The sequence below is a fragment of the Lissotriton vulgaris genome, unplaced genomic scaffold (genome assembly GCF_964263255.1).
Source record: "Lissotriton vulgaris unplaced genomic scaffold, aLisVul1.2 SCAFFOLD_1807, whole genome shotgun sequence".
NCBI classification, from domain to species: Eukaryota; Metazoa; Chordata; class Amphibia; order Caudata; family Salamandridae; genus Lissotriton; species Lissotriton vulgaris.
In genome coordinates, this window is record NW_028250039.1 from 396,354 (window position 1) to 423,734 (window position 27,381).

Consider the following 27,381-nt stretch of genomic DNA (forward strand, 5'->3'; position numbering starts at 1 on the left):
AAATTTTAAACGAGTTTTTTATAACTGTAAACGCCATTTCGCATCTCAACTGCTTATTTTCGCCTCACACGCCTCTACTCCTTTAATTTCCTATAAAATTATGTTTTTAAAATACTTTACAGAAAAATATGTTCTTTCAATAATATTTCCATTATTACTTGTGCTGTATTTCAAATGCAATACTACAACCTTCAAAAGATATCTCAATACAGTAGTTCCCCTCAATAGTGATTCGCGCAGCATCCAACAGATTACATACACGCACCTCTCACCATTTTATCGCTTTTGGCGCCTTTTTTTCCCCTCACACACTGACATAACACAAACTTGATAGTGCTTCGCATGTAGATAAAGTAATGATGTATAACCACTTGCATTTTCATATATCGTTCCCTAACTGAAAGGCCAGAGACCTTCTTCCATTTATTAAAATATGATATACTTCCTTATAAAACTGTACAATGTTTTTTTCTAACTGTATTCATTTTTCTTCAACTATAGCGTTTGTATTCCATGTACTACTGACAATACCAATTACTGTGTTTTTTGCAATTTCTGTACTCATATTACATAATGATTTGCCTTTAAAACAGTACATTTCTAAATAAACATTTCAAATATTCACGGTTTCTCTTTTAATCCATAATCTCAACTGAAATGACTTCATATTAAAAAACTATTCATGGGTTCCACATAACCTTAACTGTAGACACTGAGGACCTTATTTATGAAGACCTTCCTAACTTTACTGAATTTGAATGCAGAGGATGGTCATGAAATTACCTTGGAAAACGCCATAACACAAATGGGAGCGGGAACCAGTGGCTTCAAGGCAAAATCCAAGTTTTATCCCCAACTAGCGCCTGGAAACAAAATTGACATGTTTCAGGAAGCAGTCATCCATGACCTTTACAAAATAAACATCAAAAACAACAGTAGGAACAACCTATCAAAAAGCGAAAAGGAAGCCTTAATAGCATTGCGCAAAAATGAAACCTTTGAAATCAAAACAGCTGATAAAGGTGGCAATATTGTTTTATGGGACCGAAAATTATATATGGAACAACTGAATAATCCACAGCATTATGAAAAATTAAACACCAATCCCATCGACAACATCAAAAGGGAATTGGACAGGAAAATAAACCAGTGGGAAAAGGATGAACTATTGGATCTTGACGAGAAAAAGTATCTGACAGTGGATTTTCCCAAAACTGCCACGGTGTACTTTCTGCCCAAGATCCACAAAAATGCCACTAAACCGCCAGGGAGGCCGATTGTCTCGGCAAACGGATCCTTGTTGGAACCTTTATCTAATTTCATCGATTTCTACCTGAATCCCTATGTGAAACGCCTGAAATCATATATAAAGGACACCACCGACTTCCTATGTCACCTGAAACAAATTGAATGGCAACCAGACTACATCATGATCACAATGGATGTAGTTTCATTATACACAAATATTGACAATGTTATGGGTATCGGGGCCTGCAAACACATTTTCATGGACAGAAACATCCATTATCAACATCACAACAATATGCTTTTGGAAATGATCCAGTACCTGCTATGCAATAACATCTTCATGTTCAGCGAGACAGTATATAAACAAAAAAATGGTGCCGCCATGGGCTTTTCATTCAGCCCGAACTACGCCTGCACCGCCATGGGATGGTGGGAGGAAAAGATTGCATGGGATGAGAGCCTTCAATTATTCACACAGCATATTAAGGTCTGGAAGAGATTCATAGACGATTTGTTCATTGTATGGAATGGAGGAGAGGAGAAATTCCTGGAATACTTTCAGATACTAAACACCAGCACACCGGGCATAAAATTCACCCATAACATCAATAAGGATAAAGCTGTTTTTCTGGATACTGAGATATATGTTAAAAACAACCGGATAGAAACCACCCTTCATCGCAAAAATACCGCAACAAATGCAACTTTGGAGGCAACGAGTTTTCATCAAAAATCACTCATATCCAGTATCCCTTACGGGGAATTCTTATGCCTGAGAAGAATATGCAGTGAGGAACAAGAGTGGCAAAAACAGAGCAAAAACGCTATGCAACGCTTCCACAAAAGACAGTACAATCAACAAACCACATGGAAGTGCTGGGAAAGGGCGGACCAAACTAAAAGAGAAGACTGCCTAACACCAAAAGAATCCCAATTAACAACTGAGGAAGAACCAATCAGATTCATTACAGATTACAGCAGTGAAGCCAAGCAGGTAAATCAAATACTCAAAAGAAATTGGAAACTCCTACAATTAGACCCAGTGGTAGGCAAAAGAATGGGAAACCATCCCATCTTAACATACAGAAGGGCCAGAAATCTCCAGGACCAGTTGATCCATAGTCATTTTCAACCAAACAGGAAAGGAAAACCATGGCTACAAACCAAAGGTTTTATAAAATGTTACAATTGCAAGGTCTGCAAAATTGCAAAACCAACTACAACAATAACAATGCCGAACAACAAAAGCTGGAAAATCCAGGAATGCATCACTTGCAATAGTAAATACACTGTGTATATGATTGAGTGTCCTTGCAAAATGAGGTACATAGGAAGCACAATCTGCGAGCTCAAAAAACGAATATTGGAACACGTTCGGGCAACTGTCCACAAGGACAGAGCCAACGCAATTGCAAAGCACATGGAACTGAGTCACAATGGTGATTGGAAACAACTTCGCTTTTGGGGCATTGAAACCATGAATTTGTCAGTAAGGGGTGGCCACCATGAGAAATCCCTTCAACAGAAAGAATCCAAGCATATTTTGAGCTTCAGGACAATGACACCTTTTGGGCTAAACCAGTCAGAGGAACTGTACATACATTTGTAAATATTACTGTAGAAATCTAACAACTATGAACTTTGAACCTTTCATACAATGTCATCCCGCTACCATGATTCACTTGAACACATTTTGTCCCCACACTCACTACTACCTCACATTTTTCACCCTTGTAAATAACTCACAGTCTCAATAGATTGTTTTGTTTTGATTCTCAATAATTTTGCCCACTGGAGGGCTGTACTTGGACATAAAGACTAAATGGGCAATTCATGAATAGCCCACTGGAGGGCAGCATCCCCAGTTCGATCATTGATTGTACTGCGTTGTACTATATTCCTTCATGAATGTTGAATGTCAATTGATTGCCCTGTTTCACAATTTGAATTTTGACACATGATTTGTATTATTCATGGGTACAACGTCACACTTCCCCTAATTTTGTTAAAAAACCTTGGTTACAAAACTGAGAAACCAATTGGGACGGCCAAAAAACTACAGGTCCCAAAATGCTTAGCGTAAGTGGGTGGGCTTGGCCAAAAAGAAGGTGTGTTTTAAAATATACGTTGTCCCCTTTAAAACTGTGAGTGTCCAGCACTAAACTGACCGTGACCAAGGCAGCGGACGCTGCCGAAACGCGTCGGTTGTTTTCTGTTTGAACCCCCCCATGGATTTGTAAAGCAAAAATAAACATCTCACAAATGAATTAAGCGACTGATAGTCCGTTCCTTTCTGCGACTCCACGTCCCCGGGATCAGGGAAACCCTGTTGAAATTGTCAGCGGCTGGCTCTGCCGCAGGAGAAACGCGATGGGGAAAAGCAGCGCCTTACGAGGGAAAGGCGAGCCAAGCGGAGGATATATATATATATATATATAATATATATATATATTCACTGAAAAAACCACAGGTTTAGCACACGTTATAGTTAGGAATGAGCATTTAAACACCTTCGAAATTTACTGAAAAAAACATAGGTTTAACACGAGTTATAGTTAGCTTGACATTTTACTCATATTAAACCATTGCAATTCCCCGTTTTAGTTAGTTGTACTCACTATAACTTGCGCGTCCGCAATTCACTGCTGATGATGTCACATATTACATCATTCATGACATGGTCAGTGACATCACTGATGACATCACTGGTGACATCTCAAATGACATCACTGATGACATCACTGATGACATCATCAAGTGACAATCAGATACACCTCATCACACACTAGTATAATCTTTCATCACTAAAATAGAAAGTGCCATATTTGAAACCATTCACACACCCATAGAAATTTTTAAACACCCACTCAGTTATTCATTGAACTATACACACATCTAATCACTTACCTTTAGATTCAGTGTTATATGCAGTGAATAATCAACAGAACACTATGAAAAATACTAATACTCCTATTTCAACATTATGCACCATGCACACATTGTAAACACTGTTCAAAACATCTTATTGACGTATGCAAACAATGGATCATACTTACATTTAGTCACCAACACACTTATACAAACACCACTTCATCTATTTATATAGATAGTAACACGCACTTAGTGTGTTATAAAAAGTCTATTTGAAATATACAGTTATCCAGTCTTAGGCTCAGTTAGTTAGATATAATTGTAACATACACTGCTTTTTTTAAAATGTAATGGAGATATACTATTTAGAGACATTTTTCATCACCACCACACCCATAAACATATACACTCACTGAAACAAGTGTTATAACATGTAGTCCTAACCTCATTTACCTACTGAATAAACTATTCACACATTCGTAGGCAATTACACACCCCAGTTCATGTGTGTTAACTGATTCCGAAAGTGGTGTGACATTGTCCCCCTTTAGTGATGCTCCTGTGGTGGGATACTCTGGTATTTCGCTGGCTGTCTGGTCTATCACAATTTGGCTGGTTTGTTGGTTCAAGTGATCTCTAAGAAAGGGTACCCAGTTCTCCTCCAAAATGTGAGATGTAATTCCCCTGTGGTGCGGGTGTGTTATCTCCAAAACACGTCTGGGATGAATGACAGCTGGGCTTTGTGCATTCCCTCTAGACAACCACACTCAAAGAGAGTTTAGGTGTGATTTGATGGGCCATCTGAATCCTGATGTAAATGTAAATGTAAATGTACAGAAATTTATATAGCGCAAATCACCGAGCGGTTTCTAAGCGCTTGCTTAGGGAACCCGTCCTGGTATTCCCCTGAGAGATAACCCCGGCAGGGTATTTACAAGGTGAAAGCCAGGCATCCCGCCGCGAGGGGCCGTTGTGGAGATTAAGCAAGCTATTGCCCAGAGTCGCAGACTGTGAACCCGTGAATCGAGTAGGCACCGGAGCGAGAATTGTCGAGTCCATGGACATTTTTGTAGGACTCAAGACCCCGGCGAGACGGGAATTGAACCCTGGTCCTGGGCTGACCTATGCTTCCAGGTCTGCCTCCTCTAACCAGTGAGCCCTCCTTAATAGGATGGGTGGAAAGGACTGATCATAGCCTCATATTTAAACTTGCATAATCTGCTTAACCCACTGTAGTGAGTCTGGAACCATGATGATAAGGGACTTCTTCTGAGCACTTCAAAGACCCTCTTTGAAGTCTCCCACACTTCACAGGCACCAGTGGGAAAAAGGACTGGACTTTTGACCCTCCCAACTCAGTACACTACGGGATCTGTGGATACTCTGCCAGGTTAGAAGGACTAATGTGCTGCTGATGGACTGACACTCTGCTGTGCCTACCTGTTGCCTGCCATCTTCCTTGCCAGGGTGAGAAGGAGTGGACCCACTTCTTTTGCATCCAGAACCCAAGTGGCTACTAGAGATTGCTGGCTTGCCTCCTGGTTCAGGAACATCAAAGTATTTTGGTGAGTATTCCCTGCCAAGTGGTGCCAACCCAGTCCTGGACTCTTGGAAGTCGGTCTGAAGTGCTGCTCCAGAAGAAACCATGCATTGCTGTCAACTCCGCAGCTCGTAACTAGTTCATCTCTTCAACATCAGAAGTATCACCACCATTGAGAGGATTGAGGGTGATGCATCACTGACTGCTCTGCACAGATACAACATTTTGGATGCATCTTCAACTTTGCGTGGCTCAAAGCTGTTGGATCACCTTCATCCTGTGGGTCGAAGATAACACATCACCCCTTTTATTCTTGCATCTTGGCTCCATTGATGACACAGCTAAGGTAATTTTCAGAAAGACTAGCCTAGTCCTATATCAAACCCACGCATGACAGTGGTTGGCCTGAACTTTAAGGATGTGCCCTGGCCAACATGACCAGCTAACCCCAGTTGGCACTTTATGCTTTTAAGTACTACATTTTAGTTTATGCTTTAAAAATTCAGAACTCAATTTTTACCTATTCTATTCTGTAGTTTTGATCTTGTTTTGTCCATTAAATTAAACTCTATTTTTCTTACCAGGTGTGCTATCTTTTTGTGTGTTTTCCCTGTTTCACTGTTAGAAGTGTTGCAATAAAACTTTACACATTGCCTCTGAAGATAAGCCGGACTGCTCTGTGCCAAACTACCAAGGGGTGACCAGAGATTAATTTAATTTAATGTATTTACTTCAAAATATGTAATCATCAATCCATTTCCGTACCTTTTTTTTACCAGGTGGTGTGAAAGGGGAGCTGCTGATCAATCTTTCTAGTAGTCCTTCCTTCCAATGGGTTATTCCAGCCGGTGACTATTTTTCAGACATCATTCTTGGCGCCTCCACTGATCAGTGTGTTGCAGTGATTGAGAAGTGGTGGAGAGATGAACCTGGAGCTGTGGACTGGAGTCATGTAGCAAAGGCGATTTGTGAGCTTCAGGGAAACAGGTATGGATTCTACACCTGATGATATATTGCAAATGCCTACCTTGGTTTACCTTGCCAGCATGTGTTGTGCCAAGAGCAGCAGGTTTACTTTCATGAAAGCAATTTAAAAGTTTCCAGAGGTGAGCAGCAGCTTCATGCCACTTTCTCATTGTTGGTACTAGAGATTTGTGGGGTGTTTGTGAAATTTTTTTCCATCTTTGAACCTGTATGTGAGCAAACTACAGCTGAGTGTGCTAAAATCATAGTGTGAAGTAAGTAATATTTTTAGTGCTGAATCATTTTGCCTCTGCTGGTTGTATTGTTTTGTTTTTCAATAGCGACGGATGAAATGTGTTTTTAAACTTTTAATTATTCCATTACAATGAATTATGTTTAAAAAATAATTTTAACAATTTGGTATGTGTTTACTGTACTTTTATGGTCTACGAACCCAAATAATGTGAATAAAGTAAAATAAAAGAATACATAAATATAGAGAGACAGAGAGGGACAGAGAGAGGGTGTAGAGAGAGGGGGGCCGATTAACAGAACCAACTTAAGACAAAATCCTAAACTTACTACTTTTGGTATTCACAGAAGGCATTTAGTAGTAGTAGTAAAGTTAAGATTGTGTCTTAAGTTTTACTTAAGACACATTTAAGACAGAATTAAGACAAACTTAAGACAAACTTAAGACAAACTTAAGACAAACGTAAGACAAAATCCTAACTTAAGTCTGTCTTAAGTCTGTCTTAAGTCTGTCTTAAGTTTGTCTTAAGTCTGTCTTAAGTATGTCTTAAGTCTGTTTGTCTTAAGTCAAACTTAAGACAAAATCATAGCTTTACTACTACTAAATGACTTCTGTGAATACCAAAAGTAGTACGTTTAGGATTTTTTTCTTAAGTTAGTTCTGTGAATCGGGCCAAGAGAGTTTGAGAGTATGAGAGTGAGAGGCAGAGAAAGATGTCGGAGATGGGAAAAGAGAGGGAGCGAGAGCAACATAGAGAAATCGAAAGACGAAGATAGAGAGACAAGAGAGGGAGAGGGTGTTGAAATGGAGATGAAGACAGAGAAAGACAGGGATGGGATATAGAGGAGAAGTGTGAGATAAGAAGGGAAAAATGGCTAGAAAGGGGCAGAGGGAGGGCCTGAAGAGAGGGATAGAGATAGAGGTAAAGAGAGAGAAATTGAGAGAGGAATAGGGGTGGAGAGAGAGCCAGAGCATCAGAGAGAGAGACATAGAGAGGGCTGGCAAAAGACAAGGAGAAGACAAGAAAGGGAAACATATTGATAGAGATAAATAGAGAGAGAAATAAAGAGGGCAGGGGAAGAAGAAATAAAGGTGGGGCAACATCAAACTACTAAAAAAACGAGAAGAAAATACCCTTTTTCTGAAAATGTGCAGTGCCCCACCCAGCAGATTTATGTGTCTATAGTTCTGAAAAATGTTGCCCCATTTCTGAAGAGGGATATTGCTGCTCATCCCAGATGTAATCCTGAAGAGTTTCCTAGTCATTACAGGATGCACGTCAGCTACTCCTTCTCCTTGGTAGCTGAATCTCACCACTGAAAAGATGAGATCACAGTAGAAGGTGGGAGTGTAGACCTTTGCAACCCCACCCATGTGGCTAACTACATGGACATAGGGGTCGCGCTCCCTTTGGTTTGTGCTAGTGAAAATATTTGCACTGGGGTGAAGCACTTACCAGCACGCTCTGCACATTGATGGGGGCCTTGGGGTCCCTGATGATGCCCTCCAGCTTCTCTGCTGGTTCACCATATACTCCCGGTGAAGGCGGATGTGCGCTCTCCTGGGCGGTGGGCCCTTACTAAAGCAGGAACAGGAGCCAGCCTCTCTGCCATCCTGAGGTGCACTGCTGAGGCTGTCCTGCAACTCACCTTACCCACAGCATGCAAAAACCAGCAGTGTGCTTAGCAAACATGCAGCCGCCAGTCTCCAGGCTCAATAAAGAAAAGGTTCACGTACTGGGTAACAAGCAAGTAAAGGTGCCAGTAGCCATGGGAGGATATAGATGATGACATTGCCGTAATAAGGATGGACTAACATGCTTATAAATGAATCAGAAGGCAGTATTTATGAAGGACAAAGACACAAGCCAATTAAAATATGGGTGAATGAGTAGGCAGGGCTTTCCTCACCTACTAAACTACAGCAGATCTTCACGAGAGCAGCACTTGAGCTGACTTTAGGCTCAGCCTAAAAATCACCCTATAATTTTAGAAACTCACATTTCTTCTACAAGCAATATGCGGGACAAAAGAATACAAGGCGGACCTCAGTTTCTTCAGTTGTTTCATAATGTGGGTAACATTTTGTTAGCGTCCTTTCCCAGCTCCCTTTTTGAGTGAATGAAGCCAGCAACGGTATCTTATTGTTAACATTAAATATAGAAATTAGGTTAACTTGGGCTTGATTTTGCATTAACATATCACGTGATATAGTATCATGTTATGTTATTTTTAGATTGCACTAACACATTGATAAGAATGGTACATAACAAATCAGGGGTAGATATAGAAGAATAACTGATTACAAAGGCAGGGGCCTGATTCGTATGTTGGTGACAGAGTTCCCCCCGTCAACTTACTGATCCACCCACCTGAGTTAAATGCGAGCAGACATTATGTTTTGCCACAGCGGTGAGGACATCATCATCACCATGAACAAACTTCTCCAATGGCCTAAAGGAATACGTGCTGTCGGAGAATTGGCTATATGTCCATCTACCCAATTAAGATGGGTGAACACATAGCTGTTTTATACTGTCAGTCACTTCCAGGCACACCGTGATGGTAATGGACCATAGAAAATAAATAATGATCCCTTCCACATGGGAAATGGCTCATGTGGCAAGGGAGGGCATTATCTTTTTTTTCCCACAATAGGATTTGTTTAATAAATGGAGAATACAACTCTTTGGTGCCAGAACCCTGCACCAAATATCAAAATACATTGTCAGAAACTACTGTGACGGTGGTTACTGCCAACACTTCATAAATGAGCACCTGCCTGGTGGGCATTTATGAATCTGGAAAGTGGTACCTGCAGTAAGGCAAAGGAGTAGCTTACTCCGTCACCCTGGCAGGAAAATGGACTGTCCATTGGAACCTAAATTAGGGCAAAGCTTGAATTGCATTCCTATACATGGCTAAGTGAGGGTCTGCACTGAGGGTCAATTGGAGAGAATCCCACATTTTTTCTGCATAAATAGAAAAGATCTGCCTCCTAAGGTATCTGTTTTATGCTCAAGGCATGTTGTGAATGTATCTAGGACCCTAATTTAATATTCTTGATTCATGCCCTTATGCGGTTATGATAAATCATGTCCTAATGAAGGCATACAAAATATAGTCATAGCCCACGCAGCCCAAATATGGCAAGGCTACTTCCTTAGATTCCTAGAGAGTACAACGAGTTCTTTCGACACACCAAACTTTCAGCAACCTGTGAATTTGATTCGATTTTGAACTCCTGCAAGCACTAAAGGAACAGTCAGTTCTTAGTGACTTCTTTTATTGACGTCTTATGTCCAACCTTACGTCAAACACGGCACCTTCCAGGGATAATTATACCAACACTTGCCATAATCAAACACACGGTGGTGTGGAACAGAGCGGCTATCTACTTATCCGAAGCCCAGCTGATGCGAGAGCCGAAGGGAGCCGCCCCTCCCCTTTGACACACTGGAGAAGCTGCCTTTTTTCACTCCGAGAAATCCAGCTCCGGTGTTTTCCAGTCACCCTTGCGGGTCACTGGGAGATCGAGTCCAGAGAAACGAGATACAAGACCTCTTTCATTCTATAACCAAGGTACGGAACTGATTCAAACCTTAGAAAGAATTCTTGATTCAGATTCTTTGCAAAAACCTAACTTAACTTAAAACTGCAACTTACGTACTCCTTCCCACGTATTAGGCTTAGGTCAGGTACACCGGGGGAGGCGTATCTTAGAAGCACCAGTTGAGTCAATGTTTTTATGTATGTAAATATTTTATCCGTTTTAAAGTATCATATGGCTAAGAAACCATATCAATGCTTTTACAGTATTATTTTAGAATACTCCTTTTACTGTAGACACTTTACTTCATGATAAGTATTGCAATTGTAGCAATTAATTTCTCTTGCATGAGAAAGAAGACTGCTCAATAAAATAACACCTTTTATTGAAAACGCCCGTCTTTCTTTTTCTCTGCACCCTGGTGAAATTAAGCATGCATGATTGACTGAGTGAAATAGCTGTCTATTGTTTTCACACGACTCTGGAGATTCACTCCTTATTCTGGGGGAGAAAAGTTGTCATGTTATATGGTTGTCAGAAGCTAATCCCTTCTTGTTTAAATCAGGGAATTTAACCCCTCTCTATTCATTCTACAAAGTTTCTAGTGACCTCTGAGCTAGCTGGCAAAAACTAATTAAGTCTAACATAGTCAGTAGAGACCTAGATGACCTCAGTCCTACATCTACACTGCTGTTTATGTTATTCCAAAGCGCAGAGCCTAATGGGAATATAGGAACTACACTACACGGCGCCCAACGTTTGGTAAGGCGATAATCTAATGCAAGATACTAGAGTAACTCAGTCGTGCTTTTCACACAGACCCCTTTCTCCCATAAAAACTCCAATAGACATCTGGAGTGGGTGAAAGGTTAATATCCGCCAATACTTAGTAAGATGAGAATCCTATTTATTAGTTTACGGTATAGTCAACGCTGAAGGATACAGTGTTCCAAAATATTGTGCATCTAATCTTTGTTTCCTCAAAACTTGATCTGCAACAAAAAATTTCTGTCAGTAAAAATGACGGAAAGTGAAGAGGAAAGAGACAAAGAGGCTTTAGCAGCTCAACTCTTAGCAGAGGACACAATCCTCCAAAATGCAGACCATGATGCAATACTCATCCCAGTCAATATAAGAAAAAACATAACAATAAAACTTATAGAAAATTGGGTATCACCAAGAGGTGGCACAGTTGTATTTGTGGTAGGGGCACATGAGTATCAGCAGACAGAGGTATTCTATTCCTGGATAACTTTTCCAGCAGCACATACAGTGACACATGAGTTCCTCTACTATAAATTAGCGAAATCTCCAGAGGAATACTCTCCTTTCGAGGAAATTGAAATTCCACTAACATTCCAAGAGCACCTGCTCTTATTTAATGGAGCCCTAAAACATCAAAATCACATTACCGGGCTCGGTCCACTAGGAAGACCAGGAGCCACGTGGCCGGTTCTAGCCAGCTACACACCACACCCAGACATTGAAGAAATGTCAGACAGAGAACATTTAGTTCAGTTAAGACAACTAATTAAAATACATAGACAATTGGTCTAATATATCATGCGGACTTCAACAGTCCAACCTGCAAATAAAATTCCTCAAAACACCCCTCATCAGGGGAATACAAATAAAATTACACCACAGAATATTCAATCATGTCTTGGAAAAAAAACGCAAAACAGGAACAAATTCCCTTTTGTTTAGCTTTAAAAATCACTCAGATAAAGGCAGTGTTTCCTGATACTACCCCTCACGAAAAACACAGAATTCTGACTATGTGTCTCCTTATGGGGATCGCACAACATGTGGAAGACTGTGACACTTGGGGCACGGTCTTTGCTTCTATCTACACAAAAACACAAGGTGTTCCATCAATGGCGGTTATACCAGATGTACTAAGACAGATTCAAAAGGAATACGGTCCAGAACCTGCTAAAAGTCTGGGTATGAAATTACTGAAAGACTTCAAGCAGGTCTCGGCTATATTATTAGCCAACATAAAAGGAGAAGCAGAGTGTGCGGCGATCCGCCAAAAAATTGACGGAAACAGATATAACAGACCAACCTTTTGAGCTTGGTAAAATAATTGAAAAATGCTATGAAGAATTAGGCAGAGATAGTTTGGATGGTAAACCAGTAAAACCCCAACTAATTGAAAATCCGGAAAAAACCTTTATTAAAAACAATCTCAATTCTCAAAAGAAGAAATGGAGTGTAATAAACAAACTACTCCCAGAGAAAAACAATTTCAGTCCAGAGGAAGGTCTCCCCAATGGAGAAATACATCTCCAGGAGGAGGGGACAAGTCTCCCCAAAGGGAGCCCTCTGAAAAAAGATATAACCTTAGATATAGGGTTAAATTAAGAAATCCTGACAGATATCAAGATATTGTTCCACGTCCCTCTCGATCTTTTCAGACTTCCTCACAGAAATCAGTAAGAAGAGGACGGTCAGAACACAAGGAAGAGAAGGTCAAGTCCAAAGACAAAGAACCTGCTCATCAAAGTAAAAAATCACAATTTCCCAGAAAGATGGTAGCAAGTATTAAAACTAAACATGCCGAAAATCCTGAGGACACAACTGAAAAATGGAGACAGTGGACACAAATGAATACATTCAGGTGGAAACTGAAGACATGCGAGTTAGCGTGCCCCATAAACTATGTGAAATAACATTACGTATAGAGGGAGATAAAACTACGAAAATAAAAGGTCTCTTTTGGGAGAATCTTTCTAAAGGCTATGATATCCTGTTAGCTGAAAAAGACTGGCCACCGGAGTTTGTCAAGGAGTGCCCTCATGGCGAAGAAATGAGTATGCCTGCCTTCTCATGCGCGTCTTTTGAAGCAATACTAAGATTGTTTTCTGGGATAACATAGACTAAATGATCTCACATCCAGAAGCAACCAAATGTATCCACCATCTTGTAACTGGGTGATTTTCATTCTCCGGTCCTATGGTGACTGTGGAATTAACAGAATCACAAGGTGCTTTAAACAGCTTGCATGCACAGTCATATCAAACAACACTCCACACAGCTTGTGCAGTAAATAGACACCTGTTGGCTTACATGAGGTAAAACAGGGAGAACACTGTGTCCAGGAGGCTGAACACCTTCCAAGCGCATCACACAGTGGGGCATTTTTAATAATATTTATTGAACCAAATTTATTCTTGCATAAAATATGTGTGTTACAATGATTAATAGGGAGAAGCATATAAATCTGATTAAAAGCACCAAAAACGTAAATAATCGATATAGTTATGCCATGGTGCTTAACAATTTTTATATGCAAGCATATAAATAAGGCAGTAATCTAGCATACTCATTCTATACAAACCCTACTCTAAGTTTACTGAGAGTGTGTGTAGGTATAGTGCCAAAAATCCCCCCAAGGGATGATCCAAACCCATTACCTTATGGGAGAGAATGAAGGACCCAGGCTTGGTTATGAACTGGACACCCCTCATGAGATGTCAGACTGCGCCTGGTGATTCCTCAGCATGCAAGGAACCATCACGGTCAGTTGAAGAACCTCCTCTACTAATCTATCAGGATGCTAATTTTTATAATGCAAAGCAGCCTTGCAATGTACACACATATTTATTGATGTTATGGATAAATAGATGTTCCTAGTCACCCTGTGGGAGAAGATAGTGATGACATGTGTACGTAGTGTTAAACAAGACCTTGTACATTATGCTCAAGGCGTTGTGATAATGTTGTGCAAAGCTAGATGTAAAAAAAGTTTTGTTTCAGAGAAACTAATCCAACATTGTTGTGCATGTAAATGTGTGCCAAAGGTCACAGCTTGAATTGTTGTATGTGAGGACAAAGTAAGAAATTAGCTGCTTTGCTACATGGGCCTAACTCGGGAATATAACACCGACTCCTCATTCTAAGGGTCAATATCTTAAAGGCTATCTATAAAGCAGGCAGACAATTTTAAACACATAACAAAACTACTCTTTAAAGGGATCTAAAAGCTGGCGTCCTAATAAAATATGTATAAAAAAGGTTTTAATTGTCATTATGATATTTGAGATCCCAAGCACTCAGAAACCCATCATGCCTAGAAAAAGAAAAAGCTGTTTTGGTACAATTTTTTTAAAAAGAGACCAAATTGTTCTCACACGGAAAAGGGCCAATTGTTTATGTGCTCCGAGTGGTAGACGCTTTAGAAAAGGGGGTGGTGATGAACAGAGTGTCTGAGTTAAACAGACCACTCTTACCCAGTCCAAAGATCAGGGCTTGATCCATCACCGTTATTTATCTCACTGCCCCATCCCAGCTCAGAACCTGGCTATATGCAAATCAGTCTGTCCCTGGCCCAGTGCATCATGGGAACAGGGCAGACTAAACTACCAAGCCAATTCTTCACCAGAAAGGAGACAAGCTACCGGGGACCGGTTTCTGGCATTTCAGCCTTCTTCGGCCCGGCTTGCTTGAATCCTGATGGAGCAGTGAGAAAGGGACTCATGTCTGAGTATACCCTGCCACACCTATAGTGGCCAAAAACGATTTAGAAAAGGGGGTGGTGATGAACAGAGTGTCTGAGTTAAACAGACCACTCTTACCCAGTCCAAAGATCAGGGCTTGATCCATCACCGTTATTTATCTCACTGCCCCATCCCAGCTCAGAACCTGGCTATATGCAAATCAGTCTGTCCCTGGCCCAGTGCATCATGGGAACAGGGCAGACTAAACTACCAAGCCAATTCTTCACCAGAAAGGAGACAAGCTACCGGGGACCGGTTTCTGGCATTTCAGCCTTCTTCGGCCCGGCTTGCTTGAATCCTGATGGAGCAGTGAGAAAGGGACTCATGTCTGAGTATACCCTGCCACACCTATAGTGGCCAAAAACGATTTAGAAAAGGGGGTGGTGATGAACAGAGTGTCTGAGTTAAACAGACCACTCTTACCCAGTCCAAAGATCAGGGCTTGATCCATCACCGTTATTTATCTCACTGCCCCATCCCAGCTCAGAACCTGGCTATATGCAAATCAGTCTGTCCCTGGCCCAGTGCATCATGGGAACAGGGCAGACTAAACTACCAAGCCAATTCTTCACCAGAAAGGAGACAAGCTACCGGGGACCGGTTTCTGGCATTTCAGCCTTCTTCGGCCCGGCTTGCTTGAATCCTGATGGAGCAGTGAGAAAGGGACTCATGTCTGAGTATACCCTGCCACACCTATAGTGGCCAAAAACGATTTAGAAAAGGGGGTGGTGATGAACAGAGTGTCTGAGTTAAACAGACCACTCTTACCCAGTCCAAAGATCAGGGCTTGATCCATCACCGTTATTTATCTCACTGCCCCATCCCAGCTCAGAACCTGGCTATATGCAAATCAGTCTGTCCCTGGCCCAGTGCATCATGGGAACAGGGCAGACTAAACTACCAAGCCAATTCTTCACCAGAAAGGAGACAAGCTACCGGGGACCGGTTTCTGGCATTTCAGCCTTCTTCGGCCCGGCTTGCTTGAATCCTGATGGAGCAGTGAGAAAGGGACTCATGTCTGAGTATACCCTGCCACACCTATAGTGGCCAAAAACGATTTAGAAAAGGGGGTGGTGATGAACAGAGTGTCTGAGTTAAACAGACCACTCTTACCCAGTCCAAAGATCAGGGCTTGATCCATCACCGTTATTTATCTCACTGCCCCATCCCAGCTCAGAACCTGGCTATATGCAAATCAGTCTGTCCCTGGCCCAGTGCATCATGGGAACAGGGCAGACTAAACTACCAAGCCAATTCTTCACCAGAAAGGAGACAAGCTACCGGGGACCGGTTTCTGGCATTTCAGCCTTCTTCGGCCCGGCTTGCTTGAATCCTGATGGAGCAGTGAGAAAGGGACTCATGTCTGAGTATACCCTGCCATACCTATAGTGGCCAAAAACGATTTAGAAAAGGGGGTGGTGATGAACAGAGTGTCTGAGTTAAACAGACCACTCTTACCCAGTCCAAAGATCAGGGCTTGATCCATCACCGTTATTTATCTCACTGCCCCATCCCAGCTCAGAACCTGGCTATATGCAAATCAGTCTGTCCCTGGCCCAGTGCATCATGGGAACAGGGCAGACTAAACTACCAAGCCAATTCTTCACCAGAAAGGAGACAAGCTACCGGGGACCGGTTTCTGGCATTTCAGCCTTCTTCGGCCCGGCTTGCTTGAATCCTGATGGAGCAGTGAGAAAGGGACTCATGTCTGAGTATACCCTGCCACACCTATAGTGGCCAAAAACGATTTAGAAAAGGGGGTGGTGATGAACAGAGTGTCTGAGTTAAACAGACCACTCTTACCCAGTCCAAAGATCAGGGCTTGATCCATCACCGTTATTTATTTCACCGTTATTTATCTCACTGCCCCATCCCAGCTCAGAACCTGGCTATATGCCGAGTGGTAGATGCAGCATTGCTGTTGCCCACCTTTGCAGACATTCCCGTAGGTACACCGCATAGCATGTTTATGGAGCAAAGGTGATTCCATCCACTTTCCACAGCAGCCGCTGAGGGAGGTGTTGCGTCCCACAGGTTGTCTGCAGAGCCGTTATTCACATCACTAGGAGCTGAAGCATCCCAGGGCGGCTCTTAGAATGCATTCATCAGCATTGAAATACGCTGGGGACAGCAATACTAATGGGTCTTTAAGCGGTCCATCAGTACTGTAATGTCTGGTGGTGCAACCAATTCTCATCTGAGACATATATCCAGGATGCATTTGTCGGTGTAAAGCAGGTAGCAGAAGACGGGCTGTATGACTATGCAGTCAAGTCCGACCGGCCTCTATGACAAGAACCAGTGCTCATGTTGTTCCTGAAGCTGAGGTGTGCTGAAGCAGTGTATCATGCGTTCACAGCAACGCAGCACTTGCAGTGCTGTCTCCATTCACATTGAACTGGGACGTCCATTGCTGAGCAGATAGAATAAAATCTGTATTCCCACTAAAGTAGCAGGACAAGCCCTGCAAAAATTCTTCCCAACACTGTGTGTATGAAAGATGGTAGAACTCCATATATCATTGAAAGGTACTAACCAAATCAGAGCTGATACATTTAAAAAAGTGCACTATTCCTTTTGTATCAGACATGCTAAAGATACAATAGACCAGCTCCCCAAAATGCATTTTTTGTCCAAAGGGAACACAAGCAACCCTTCCACGGGGGTCTGATGAATGGAAAGAACCATTACATGTGATGGTGTCCAGAGTATCCTAACTAAAGTGCGTAAAGTGCTGCCAATTCTAGAAACATGAGAATGCTGGAGTACGGAATCTGCTTAAATCTTTTGTTTTCGCTATTCCCAGACATGAAGTTTGTTGCACTATCTTGTTCAGGAAAATCATTTGAGGTGGTATGAGGCATGCTCTAAATAATGCCTCCTTCCCCTGAACCTGCCAATCTTTTCTCCCCAGATAGATTTTGTGTCGATCATGTCTTTCCAAAAGTAGAAACACTATCTGGACAGTTGGGAAATAAAGGAAACAGAGTATATCAGCGTAGTATTTCTAAGCCTTTTATTCTTTGCAGGTGTACAAGCCTATAGTAATATGAGGCTGGGTTTGATATTTCAAAACATGAATAATAAGAAAAATACTGTGCAAAATGATTGTACTTTTGAGTCAAATTTTTAGGCATTTATTTGCTAACCGGCTTTGACTGCTGTTCTTGCTAGCGACTTTACAACATTTAGTGTATTTTTTTCATTTCTCCCCTGTCCACTGCACCATGCTTTTTGCTGTTCTCAAACATAGATGTCATTTGGGGCTGGTGGCAATATAGTTGCTTGCTCGACCCAATTTCTCCAGGATAAAAGCCGAGGATGGTGCTGAAGGCATACCAAAGGCAAGCCGTCTATGCCCTTCTACACCTGGACCGCGTCTAGTGCTGGTTCCCCTTTAGACCCTTGACAACCGCTTAGCTATATGCAGGAAGCTTTAATCAACTTTAATATCAGAAGTAATTCAGTTCCCTGTCCTCCATTTAATTTATCAGATATGTAGTTGAGCTTATATGTATGTAAATGTAGTTGAGCTTATATAGCGCACAGCTACCCTCAGTGGGTGTCCGGGCGCTTGCTTAGGGAACCCGTCCTGATATTCCCCTGTGCGATAGCCCCAGCGGGTATCCACAAGGTGAAAGTCAGGCATCCCGCCGTGAGGGGCCGTTGTGGAGATTAAGCAAGCTATTGCCCAGAGTCGCAGAGTGTGAACCCGTGAGTCGAGAAGGCACCGGAGCGAGAATTATTGAGTCCGTGGAATTTTTAGCCCAAGACCCGCCGAGGCGGGGAATTGAACCCTGGTCCAGGACCAATCTCAGCTTCCGGGTCTGCCACCTCTAACCCCTGAGCCACACTTCTCCTGACGAGATCCCTATCCAATACCTGCACTACCTGCAGCAGAATTATTTAAAAGCTGCACACTTTGGTGGGGGGCTCTATCTGTAAAACCCCTGCTAATTTTCCCAATACCCGGCGTATCGTCTTACCGACTTCCTGCCAAAAGGAGCCAAGGAGGGGGCAGCCGTGGAACACGTGTAGATAGTTCGCCCTTTCTAGCCCGCATTTGGGGCAAGACTTTACGCTGGCTCCTTTGAATTTTGACAGCCGTTTGGGGGTCCAGTATGCCCTGTGTATTGTAAATAAGTGGTTTCTCTTCAAGCGGGCTGGTTTGATCGTTGACCAGCTTTTTTCTAGTGACCTCTGCCATAGGTTTTGAAGGTCCAGCTCTGTTATGTCTTTCCTCCAGACTGATTGAGGATTCAGGAAATTTTCTTCTCCTGCAGCGATTAGAGCCCAATACCATCTTGATATTTCCCCCTTTATTGGGATGATCTTTATCATTTCACTCTCTAGGTCCACTCTTCCTGTTTTTTTATCCGAGAGCATGCTGGCCCAGCTTTTGAGTTGGTAATATTTAAATTTAGACACCGATGAATTAGTAGTTTCTACTAGGTGATCCCATGGTTTTATTGATTTCTCTGTCATCAGCTGGCTCCATTCGTTGATTCCTACTGCTTTTAGTGGTAATGCCAGGGAGGCTTTTAGGAATTCTGGTGTGCCTGTGGCGTCCCATATGGGAGCCATAGAACTGTAGTAAGGAATGTTCAATGCACTTCTGAGTTGATACCACAATTTTGCTTCGTTGGTTAGGATCTTTAGTTTTATTTTTGTAAAAAAATGTGGGTGTCCGAATTTAAAGAAAAAAAGTCTGTTTTGTTTGTCAGTGTTTGAAGGAATTCAGGATAAAGCTTGTGTTTTTTTAATAGGGGTCTCGCGTTTTCAAACTGGAAAACCCTGTAGTATTCAACGAGATCCGGGCTGACTATTCCACCTTGCTCTTTTTTCCTCCTTATTTTGTCCCAGGCGATTCTTGTCCCTTTAGATGCCCATATGAAACTCGCAAATTCTCCCTGAATCTTCATCAAAGTGTCTCTTTTATATTACAATGCAATGGCATTAAAGAGGTAAGTAAATTTGCGTAGTACGGACATTTTTATCATGTTAGATCTTCCCAGGAAGCTTAGTGGCAGCCCGTCCCATACTTTAAGGAGTTTTTTGGTCTCAGTAGCAATCCCATTGAGGTTTAACTGGGGTACCTTTTCTAGATCCTTGACCCAAAGTTATCCCCAAGTATTTTATTTTATCATTAGAATATGGGGTATTCTGATGTACCTTCCAGCTCATAGATTCAGTTTCAGCTTGATTAGTAAAGTACCCAGACACCTTGCCAAAATTTGAAATTGTCTTATTTATTGCTGCAGAGGATTTTTGGAAGTTGTCTGTAAAGATCATTAGGTCATCTGCGTATAACGCCACCTTTTTGGTCCATCCGCAGTATCTAAAGGGGGTTAGTGATCTGTGATTCCAACGAGATTTTACAAGTGGCCCGATGAAAAGATTGAATAACAACAGTGACAAGGGACACCCTTGCCTCGTTCCTCTTTGTAGTTCAATGTTATTGGTAAGGCCCCCGTTAACTAGAACCTTAGCTCTTGGTTTTTGTGTAAGTCTCAGACACCAAATGACTAAAGCACTGCCCTAGGTTGAATTTGGTAATGACTTTATTCAGAAAAGACCAGTTGACTCTGTCAAATGCTTTAGCAGCATCAGAAGTATTTATGGTCAGGGGAATCTTTTCGCCGGTCGCTAAATCTATTGCGGCAAAGAGCTCATGGGTTATCTTGTGTATTTGTCTTCCCTTTATGAAACCCTTTTGGTCCGGTTGGATCAGTTTTGGCATTACATGGGGCAGTCTCCTTTCTATGATCTGCATAAAGATTTTATAGTCGCAGTTTAGCAAAGAGAAGGGTCTGTAAGATTTACAGATTGCTTGGTTTTTTCCTGGCTTTAAAATGATGCTGACTGTTGCGTTGTTCCTTGAGTCTGGGATTTTACCCTGTTCCTTGTATATTGTGTTTAATAGTCTTGTTAACGGCGGGGATAACGTTTCTCTCAGGGCAGAATAAAGCTTGTTTGGTAGGGCATTAAGACCGGCAGCTTTCCCTCTTTTCAGACCTTTTAGTATCATTTTTACTTCCTTAATCGTTATTTGGGCATTTAGCACCTCTTTTTCCTCTTGTGATAGTTCGGGGAGTAGTAGGGGATCTAGGTATTTTCCAATTTGTTCTACTGGTGAGTTGGAGTCTTCCTTGTATAGATTGGAGAAGAAGTTTTCAAATTCTTGCATGATTACAGAGTATTCAGAAGTTAGACCGCTTTGATTGTTCTGCTGTATGCTAGCTATTTTATTTCTAGTTTGGTCGGTCTTTGTTTTCCATGCCAGCAGTTTTCCGCATCCCTCACCATATTCGTGATTGGATAGTTTGCTGGCTTCCCATTTCATGCTCACTATGTTTTCTAGGAAGTCCGCCAGTTTTTCATTTAGTTACAGCCTTTCCTTTCCCAATGTGTCTTTTTTACCTACATCATTCTCCAAAATTATCTGTGCGTCAATTAAGTTTATGTTTTTTTCCATATCCCCAATCTCTTGTTCAGTGAGTTTTGATCTGTGGGCTCCTATGCTAATTAGTTTCCCCCCTGATAACGGCCTTATATGTATCCCATGTGATTTGGTCTGACGTGCCTACCCGATTGTCCTCAAAGAAGTTGGCTGTGGTTGTCCCTAGCTCTTCCAATAGCTTAGGTTATAGTAGTATAGTACGATCAAATGTTCACCTGGGTTATGTTTTATTTATTTTAGTTTGTCGGGGTGAGTTGTACCGCCAAATAATCAGACAGATGTGCTCTATAACTTTAACGTTGCTATACAGGTTTTTGCTTCTCAAGAAAAAATTAATTCTGGATTTGTGGCCTAGTTTTTTATTTTGAATAGTAAAAGGATTTCTTTTGTTGCCTTTATCCTTCCACATATCTATCAGGCCTAAGACTTTTTTGTAGTTACCCAGCCATTCTCTCATTTTGGGTATTAGCTTGTCTTCCTGGAGGGGATATTTTCAATTTAGGTTCCAAAATAATGTTGTAATCGCCCCCCAGTAATATCGGTGCAGTTGTTGATATTAGTTCTCTGTATAGCCTTTGGAGGGGGTTTGGGTCGTCAGTATTTGGACCATAGTATCCTGATATGGAAAAGGTATTGTCATGTATTCTTACTTTGGCTAAGGCCCATCTGACTTTGCTATCTACTACCTGTTGTTCAATTATTGCATTAAGTGAATTTTTGAAGAGTATTGCAATGCCTTTGACATTGCAATCTTGATTAGTACATACATAGGCGTCCACCCAGCTAAGGTTTTTCACTATTTGTTCCCATTCCTCATTTAAGAGGTGTGTTTCTTGTAGTATGATTACTTCATCATCCACTTCCTTTAGGTATTCGAGTATCCTTCTCCGTCTTCTCGCTGTTCTGAGTCCATTGACATTCCATGAGAGAATTTTTACTTCTCTTTTTTTCTTTTTTTTGTGGCTACTTAAGTTTATTTCATCTGTACAGGCCCCGTGAACTCCTACTTTAAATGCTGAGGACATGCTTTTTTTTTTTTCCCTATTTTGCTCCCCACCCATGATCTCTTTTTGGTTTGTATTTGTATTTTTTTGTGATGTTCATCTGTGCTCACCTCAAGGAAGCCTCCTATCTTCTTTTTGGGCGGTATTATTCACCCTTTTTGAGCTCCTTGTTCGCCTAGTATACATATTCTCACCTTTCCTAACTTTCTTTACTTATTGTCATGGTCCACAGCTGCTCTTTCATTTGTTCTAAGAAAGTTTCCACCTCACTGGGCTCACTGATGTTATACATTTTGTTTTGCCACATGATCCTCAGCGGGTATTTCATGTGAACTGTGGCTCCGAGAGACTTTAGCTCTTGCATAAATTGTCCTAGCTCCCACTGTCTGTCCTGGGTGGCTTTAGACATGTCAGAGCGAATCCTTAAGGACCAATTGTCTTTATTTAAGGAGCCAATCATTTGACCCGCGCTTAAGATTCTTTCTTTCAGTGTATATGTTTTGAAGTATATTAAGATCTGTCTTGGGGTCTTTCTCTCTTTGCTTTTCCCAAAGGGGTCTCGGTGTACCCTCTGTATGTCGTCAACCAGGTTTGCCTCTTTGGCCCAGGGGAAGTGTTCTTCAAGGAGTGAGATAGTGAATTTCTTATTGTCAGACCCTTCCAGATTTTCTGATACTTTTGAAAACCGCAGGTTGTTTTTTCTTGCTTGATTTTCCAGTGACTCAAGTTTTTCTTTTATACTTCTGTCGGAGTCTTTTAGCTTACTGATCTCCCTCTGGTTGGTGTACACCTTTTTGCTAAGAGTCTCCACCACTGACACAACTGTTGACACTCTATCGTCCAGTGCATTCAGCTTTTGATCCAGGGTCTCGCATACCTCCTGAATCTTGGCTTGATTGTTCTCTGACACTGTAAACTTTTCTCTTATCTCCCCCAGCACTTTCTCCATGAAGTTTTCCAGGAGTTTTTCCGTCTGCTTCAGGATGGGGTGAGGAAGGGGGATTCCTGAGCTGTCTGTCTTGGGCTCCTTTGTATCTGTCAGTAAGGGGTCTTCTGGTTCCTCCATTTGTGGACTTGTGTGGATAATGCTCTCATGCTCATTCTCAGCACGTTCTTACTTGTATCTTCGGCACTCGGCAGCGCCCTTGAGAGGAGATTACACTCTTGGGTACAGGTTATGCCTCGAGGTGTTGGGGAGTTACCCCTAGCTTCTGTCGGTTGCTGAACTTCAAAGAAGGATCTCAGTGAGGGGTTAATTTTTTATTTTTTGTTCTGTTTGCACCCCTCCTTTCTCAGGTCTAGGTTTAGACTGTTGGTCTGGATTAGCGGTGCCTCCCGGTTTTCTTTTTGTGCTCCTTGGCAGGACCACTTGTTTGGTGGGGGGAAGAAACTTTGCTTAGGGAACATCCTGAGGCAGTAGCTGGATCTTTTCCTGACTCCCTCTTCAAGCTCTATTCTGAGTTGAGGATGCCCCTTTTCACCTGTCTTTGTGGTCGTTTGTGGGATTTGTACGGCCCAGACCGCTCCCCCCGCACACTCAGCACCCCCAGCCCCCTCAGCACCCTCTCCTCCCCCTTCCTTTCTTAGTGAGACCCCCTGGTTGCCTCCCCTGCCCCCCGCAATCAGATTGAGTGTAGTGGCCCTCTGTTTGCCCTTCTCCCCTCGTACCTTGCTCATGGGGTTGGGGTTGTCGATATTCCTCTGGTTGTCTATTCTTTGTACCTGCAGCCGATTCTTTGGGTCCGCTCCTCCTGCCTCTGCCTTCCTGCATAGGCCCTTCACAGGTTTAGATTCATCAGTGAATTCCTCCCTGTCCGAATGTCACTGGTGCTGTAAGAGTGTTTACTCCCCCTTCCTGCTGTCTCGACTCCTCAAGAGGCTCCGGCTCCAGTAGCACTGCCTTTCATGCCCCGGAAGTGGTAGCATTCTTTCTGCTCCGTTGAATTGGTGCCTCTGCTGCTGCTGCCGCTTTTGCTCTAGAAGAGGAACCAACTCTTCCGACCGCTCTCCGGAACTCCCTGTGTGCTCCAGACGCTGCTGCCCAGAAACCCAGGGGAGACAGTGGTACGCTGCTGCTGCTGATTACTTGCGGGTAGAAGTCTCACAGCCCCGAAGACGCTCCATTAAATTCACTGAGTTTTCTGATCCTCGTGACCCCTCATGGCGCTCCAGTCAGAGGTAGGCTTTCTATTATCGAGTATCCGCTACTTTGTCTTAGCGGCTGCGGTAGTGTTGTGTAGATTTTGTGCTAGGCGACCACAGAGCATGGAGCTCTCGACCGGACCTTCTAGCCGGCCGCCATCTTCCACTCCAAATCAGGTATTGTGTGATATACAGACGAAAGGAAGCATTCCACCCATCCCTAGTCATCTACTGCCTTGTCATTGGCATGTACCACGGTTTACCACAAAGTCACTGTGCTGTACCCTGCAGAAAATATCACACAACACACACCCACACACACACACACAAATCTGACTAAGTATTGTGTGATATATTCTGCAGGGTACACCATGGTGACTTTGTGGTAAACCGTGGTACATGCCAATGACAAGGCAGTATATGACAAAGGATGGGTGGAATTCTTCCTTTTGTCTGCGGAAATGGCAGAATTTGGCAACTCGCGCATTTGTAGACAGAGTTCAAATTAAATTCTATCAACCCCTGCATGGCAGAATTTTTTCCCGTAAGGTTCCTGAAATAAGAATGAGATTTGCCATCCCCTAGTGGCTGCCAGAGGGATGCCTGATGAGTAGACTTGCTCGTGCTCGAGAACATTTTGGACTCAAGCGGCACCAAAATCAACTGGAACGGATGGGTACTCATGCACACCACACAGTGCTGTTCACTCAGATGTTTTAGCGCTGCTCGCACAACTGGCACTAAATGCTAGCAGGAACAGTGTGACATGCATATTTCCACCCATTTGCATGACTCAGCGGAATCTTGCAGAGTTCTTCTTTAACTCCATGGAAATCTGCAGAGTGAAACTCTGCAAGTTCCACCCACATGTGTATGTGAACGGATATTGACTGCCTTTGCAAAATTAAAGGCATCCATATTATTTTTACTACACTTTAGCTGTCTTCTGGGTTACATCAAAAATGTAGGTCGGTTTGCTTTTATGTTGTCCCTACCTATTGCCACTTTATTAAAGTGGTAATAGGTAGGGAAATGCATTTATATTTTTCTATATACTTTTAAAAAGGTTTGCAGAGTACCACTCTAGAACCTTGGAAGTACTTTGTATTTTAACTAATATACCTTTTTAATTAATTTTAAATAGCTCATAAACATCTTGGTATTTCCATGGTACTCTGCACACAATATATTGTAGAGGATTGAATATGTACAAATTGAAAGTACATTGTAGTACACTATGTTAGAGTGTTATATATTTTTTTAAATGTCTATATAGTTAATATTTTATACGTCCTAGGTAGTACTATGTCATTTATTAAAAGATATATAGAAAACGTATAGAATCCTTATATAATTTTCCTTACCTATTAACACTTTAATAATGTAAAAAGGTGGGGAAAATATATAACCTTATCTATATCTAAACCTGTAAATCAGACAACAGCCTAAAAATGTTATGCAGCCACAGATATCACTAATTTCAAATGACTTATAAGTTTGAAAATACTTACCCTATTTACCTCTACTACTCAAAAGAATAAGCCACAAACCATAATTTATAATATTTTCAATTTCCATCCATGTCCGTTGAGCTGTTTGTAATCTCTACATGCAAAACACATGTCTATAAAAAGGACAATACAGTAAAAACATGTTTTCCCGTATAACTTTGTGAGAAAAGAACATGTTTTTATCAATAATAAATCATTTTTTTTTCTTTTTTAGGGATACTTGGCCTGAGAAGAAAAATATGGTACAAAGAAAAATCAAGCGCATTCTTAAATATGATATCAGCAAAATTAACCCCTTGTCTCCCACCACTCTGCTTCAGGCTGACTGCTTGATTTTGCCTCATTGTTTGGAGACCCACGTGACAAATAAAGAAGGGTTCTGCAGTGCTTTAAGAAATGCCTCATCACTGTTAAAAAATGGAGGGCATTTAATCCTCATAGCGTGCCTCGATACCACTTTTTACATGAATGGGAGCTTTAAGTTTCCTCATCTATGTATAGATGAGAGTTTTGTAAGAAAAGCGCTGGATGATGCTCACTATGTCATTGAGGATCTGAAGGTGTTTCCAAGGATGGTTAATCAATTGTATGATGTGATAGATTACAGTAGTGTAATACTTGTTCATGCTCGAAAAGAAATACCTGTTGAATGTACATATGAACCATAATTGACAGACATAACGTCTACAAAGAGGAAATTAATAGTTTGTTCCTCACCTGAATCAAGTTTCTTCTGTCTTCTCCTTTGTTGACCCTAATGCTTCTGACACCAGTGGTGCTCTGCTCTCTGCCTCTCCTCACTGCTTTTGCTGGGACCACTTTCCCTTGACTCTGCCAGGTTCTGTTTCAGTCAATATCCCCTTCTTCTTTACTGCAACGTAAAATGGGTTGTGGGTCAATCAATAACAACTGGAAAGAGTGATGATTTGATCTTTCATTTGATTCCATTTTGCAGCTGAAACAATTAATTAAATCTTACAATAAAATCTTGTGTGTTTTGTTCTACAATGCTATAGCTCTGTGTGTGTATGTCCATTAATGGTCATGAATAGATGGTTCAGCTATCCAATGGATATTTTACCATTGAAGGAAAGGATATAGCATTATTTCCACTATCTATGAATTCCAAATGCACATGTTATATTTAAATATAGCTGTAAAACGCACTATTGATATGAGTAAACTGCAACAGCAAGGACAATCTATCTACCTGTATTCCCTCCTCTCACCCTTCCTTTCCTCTGTACAAACACCCTTTTTACCCATCCCCCACCCTTCTCCTTTTATTCCCTGCAGACATCTTATGTATTTTTTTGGCATTTTACAATGGCCTATTAG

At 41.8% G+C, this 27,381-nt stretch overlaps 1 protein-coding gene across 1 annotated transcript in view; it reads left to right on the plus strand.

Annotated features, from left to right (window-relative positions):
• Positions 1-27,029, plus strand: part of LOC147663410 (nicotinamide N-methyltransferase-like) — a 145,401-nt gene extending 118,372 nt beyond the window's left edge. Inside the window, exons 2-3 of the mRNA XM_086950478.1 lie at positions 6,439-6,646; positions 26,258-27,029. Of these exons, the coding sequence (XP_086806604.1) occupies positions 6,439-6,646; positions 26,258-26,711 (662 nt within the window). The 3' untranslated portion in view covers positions 26,712-27,029. The remainder of the gene's footprint in view (positions 1-6,438; positions 6,647-26,257) is intronic.
• The last annotated feature ends 352 nt before the right edge of the window (positions 27,030-27,381 follow it).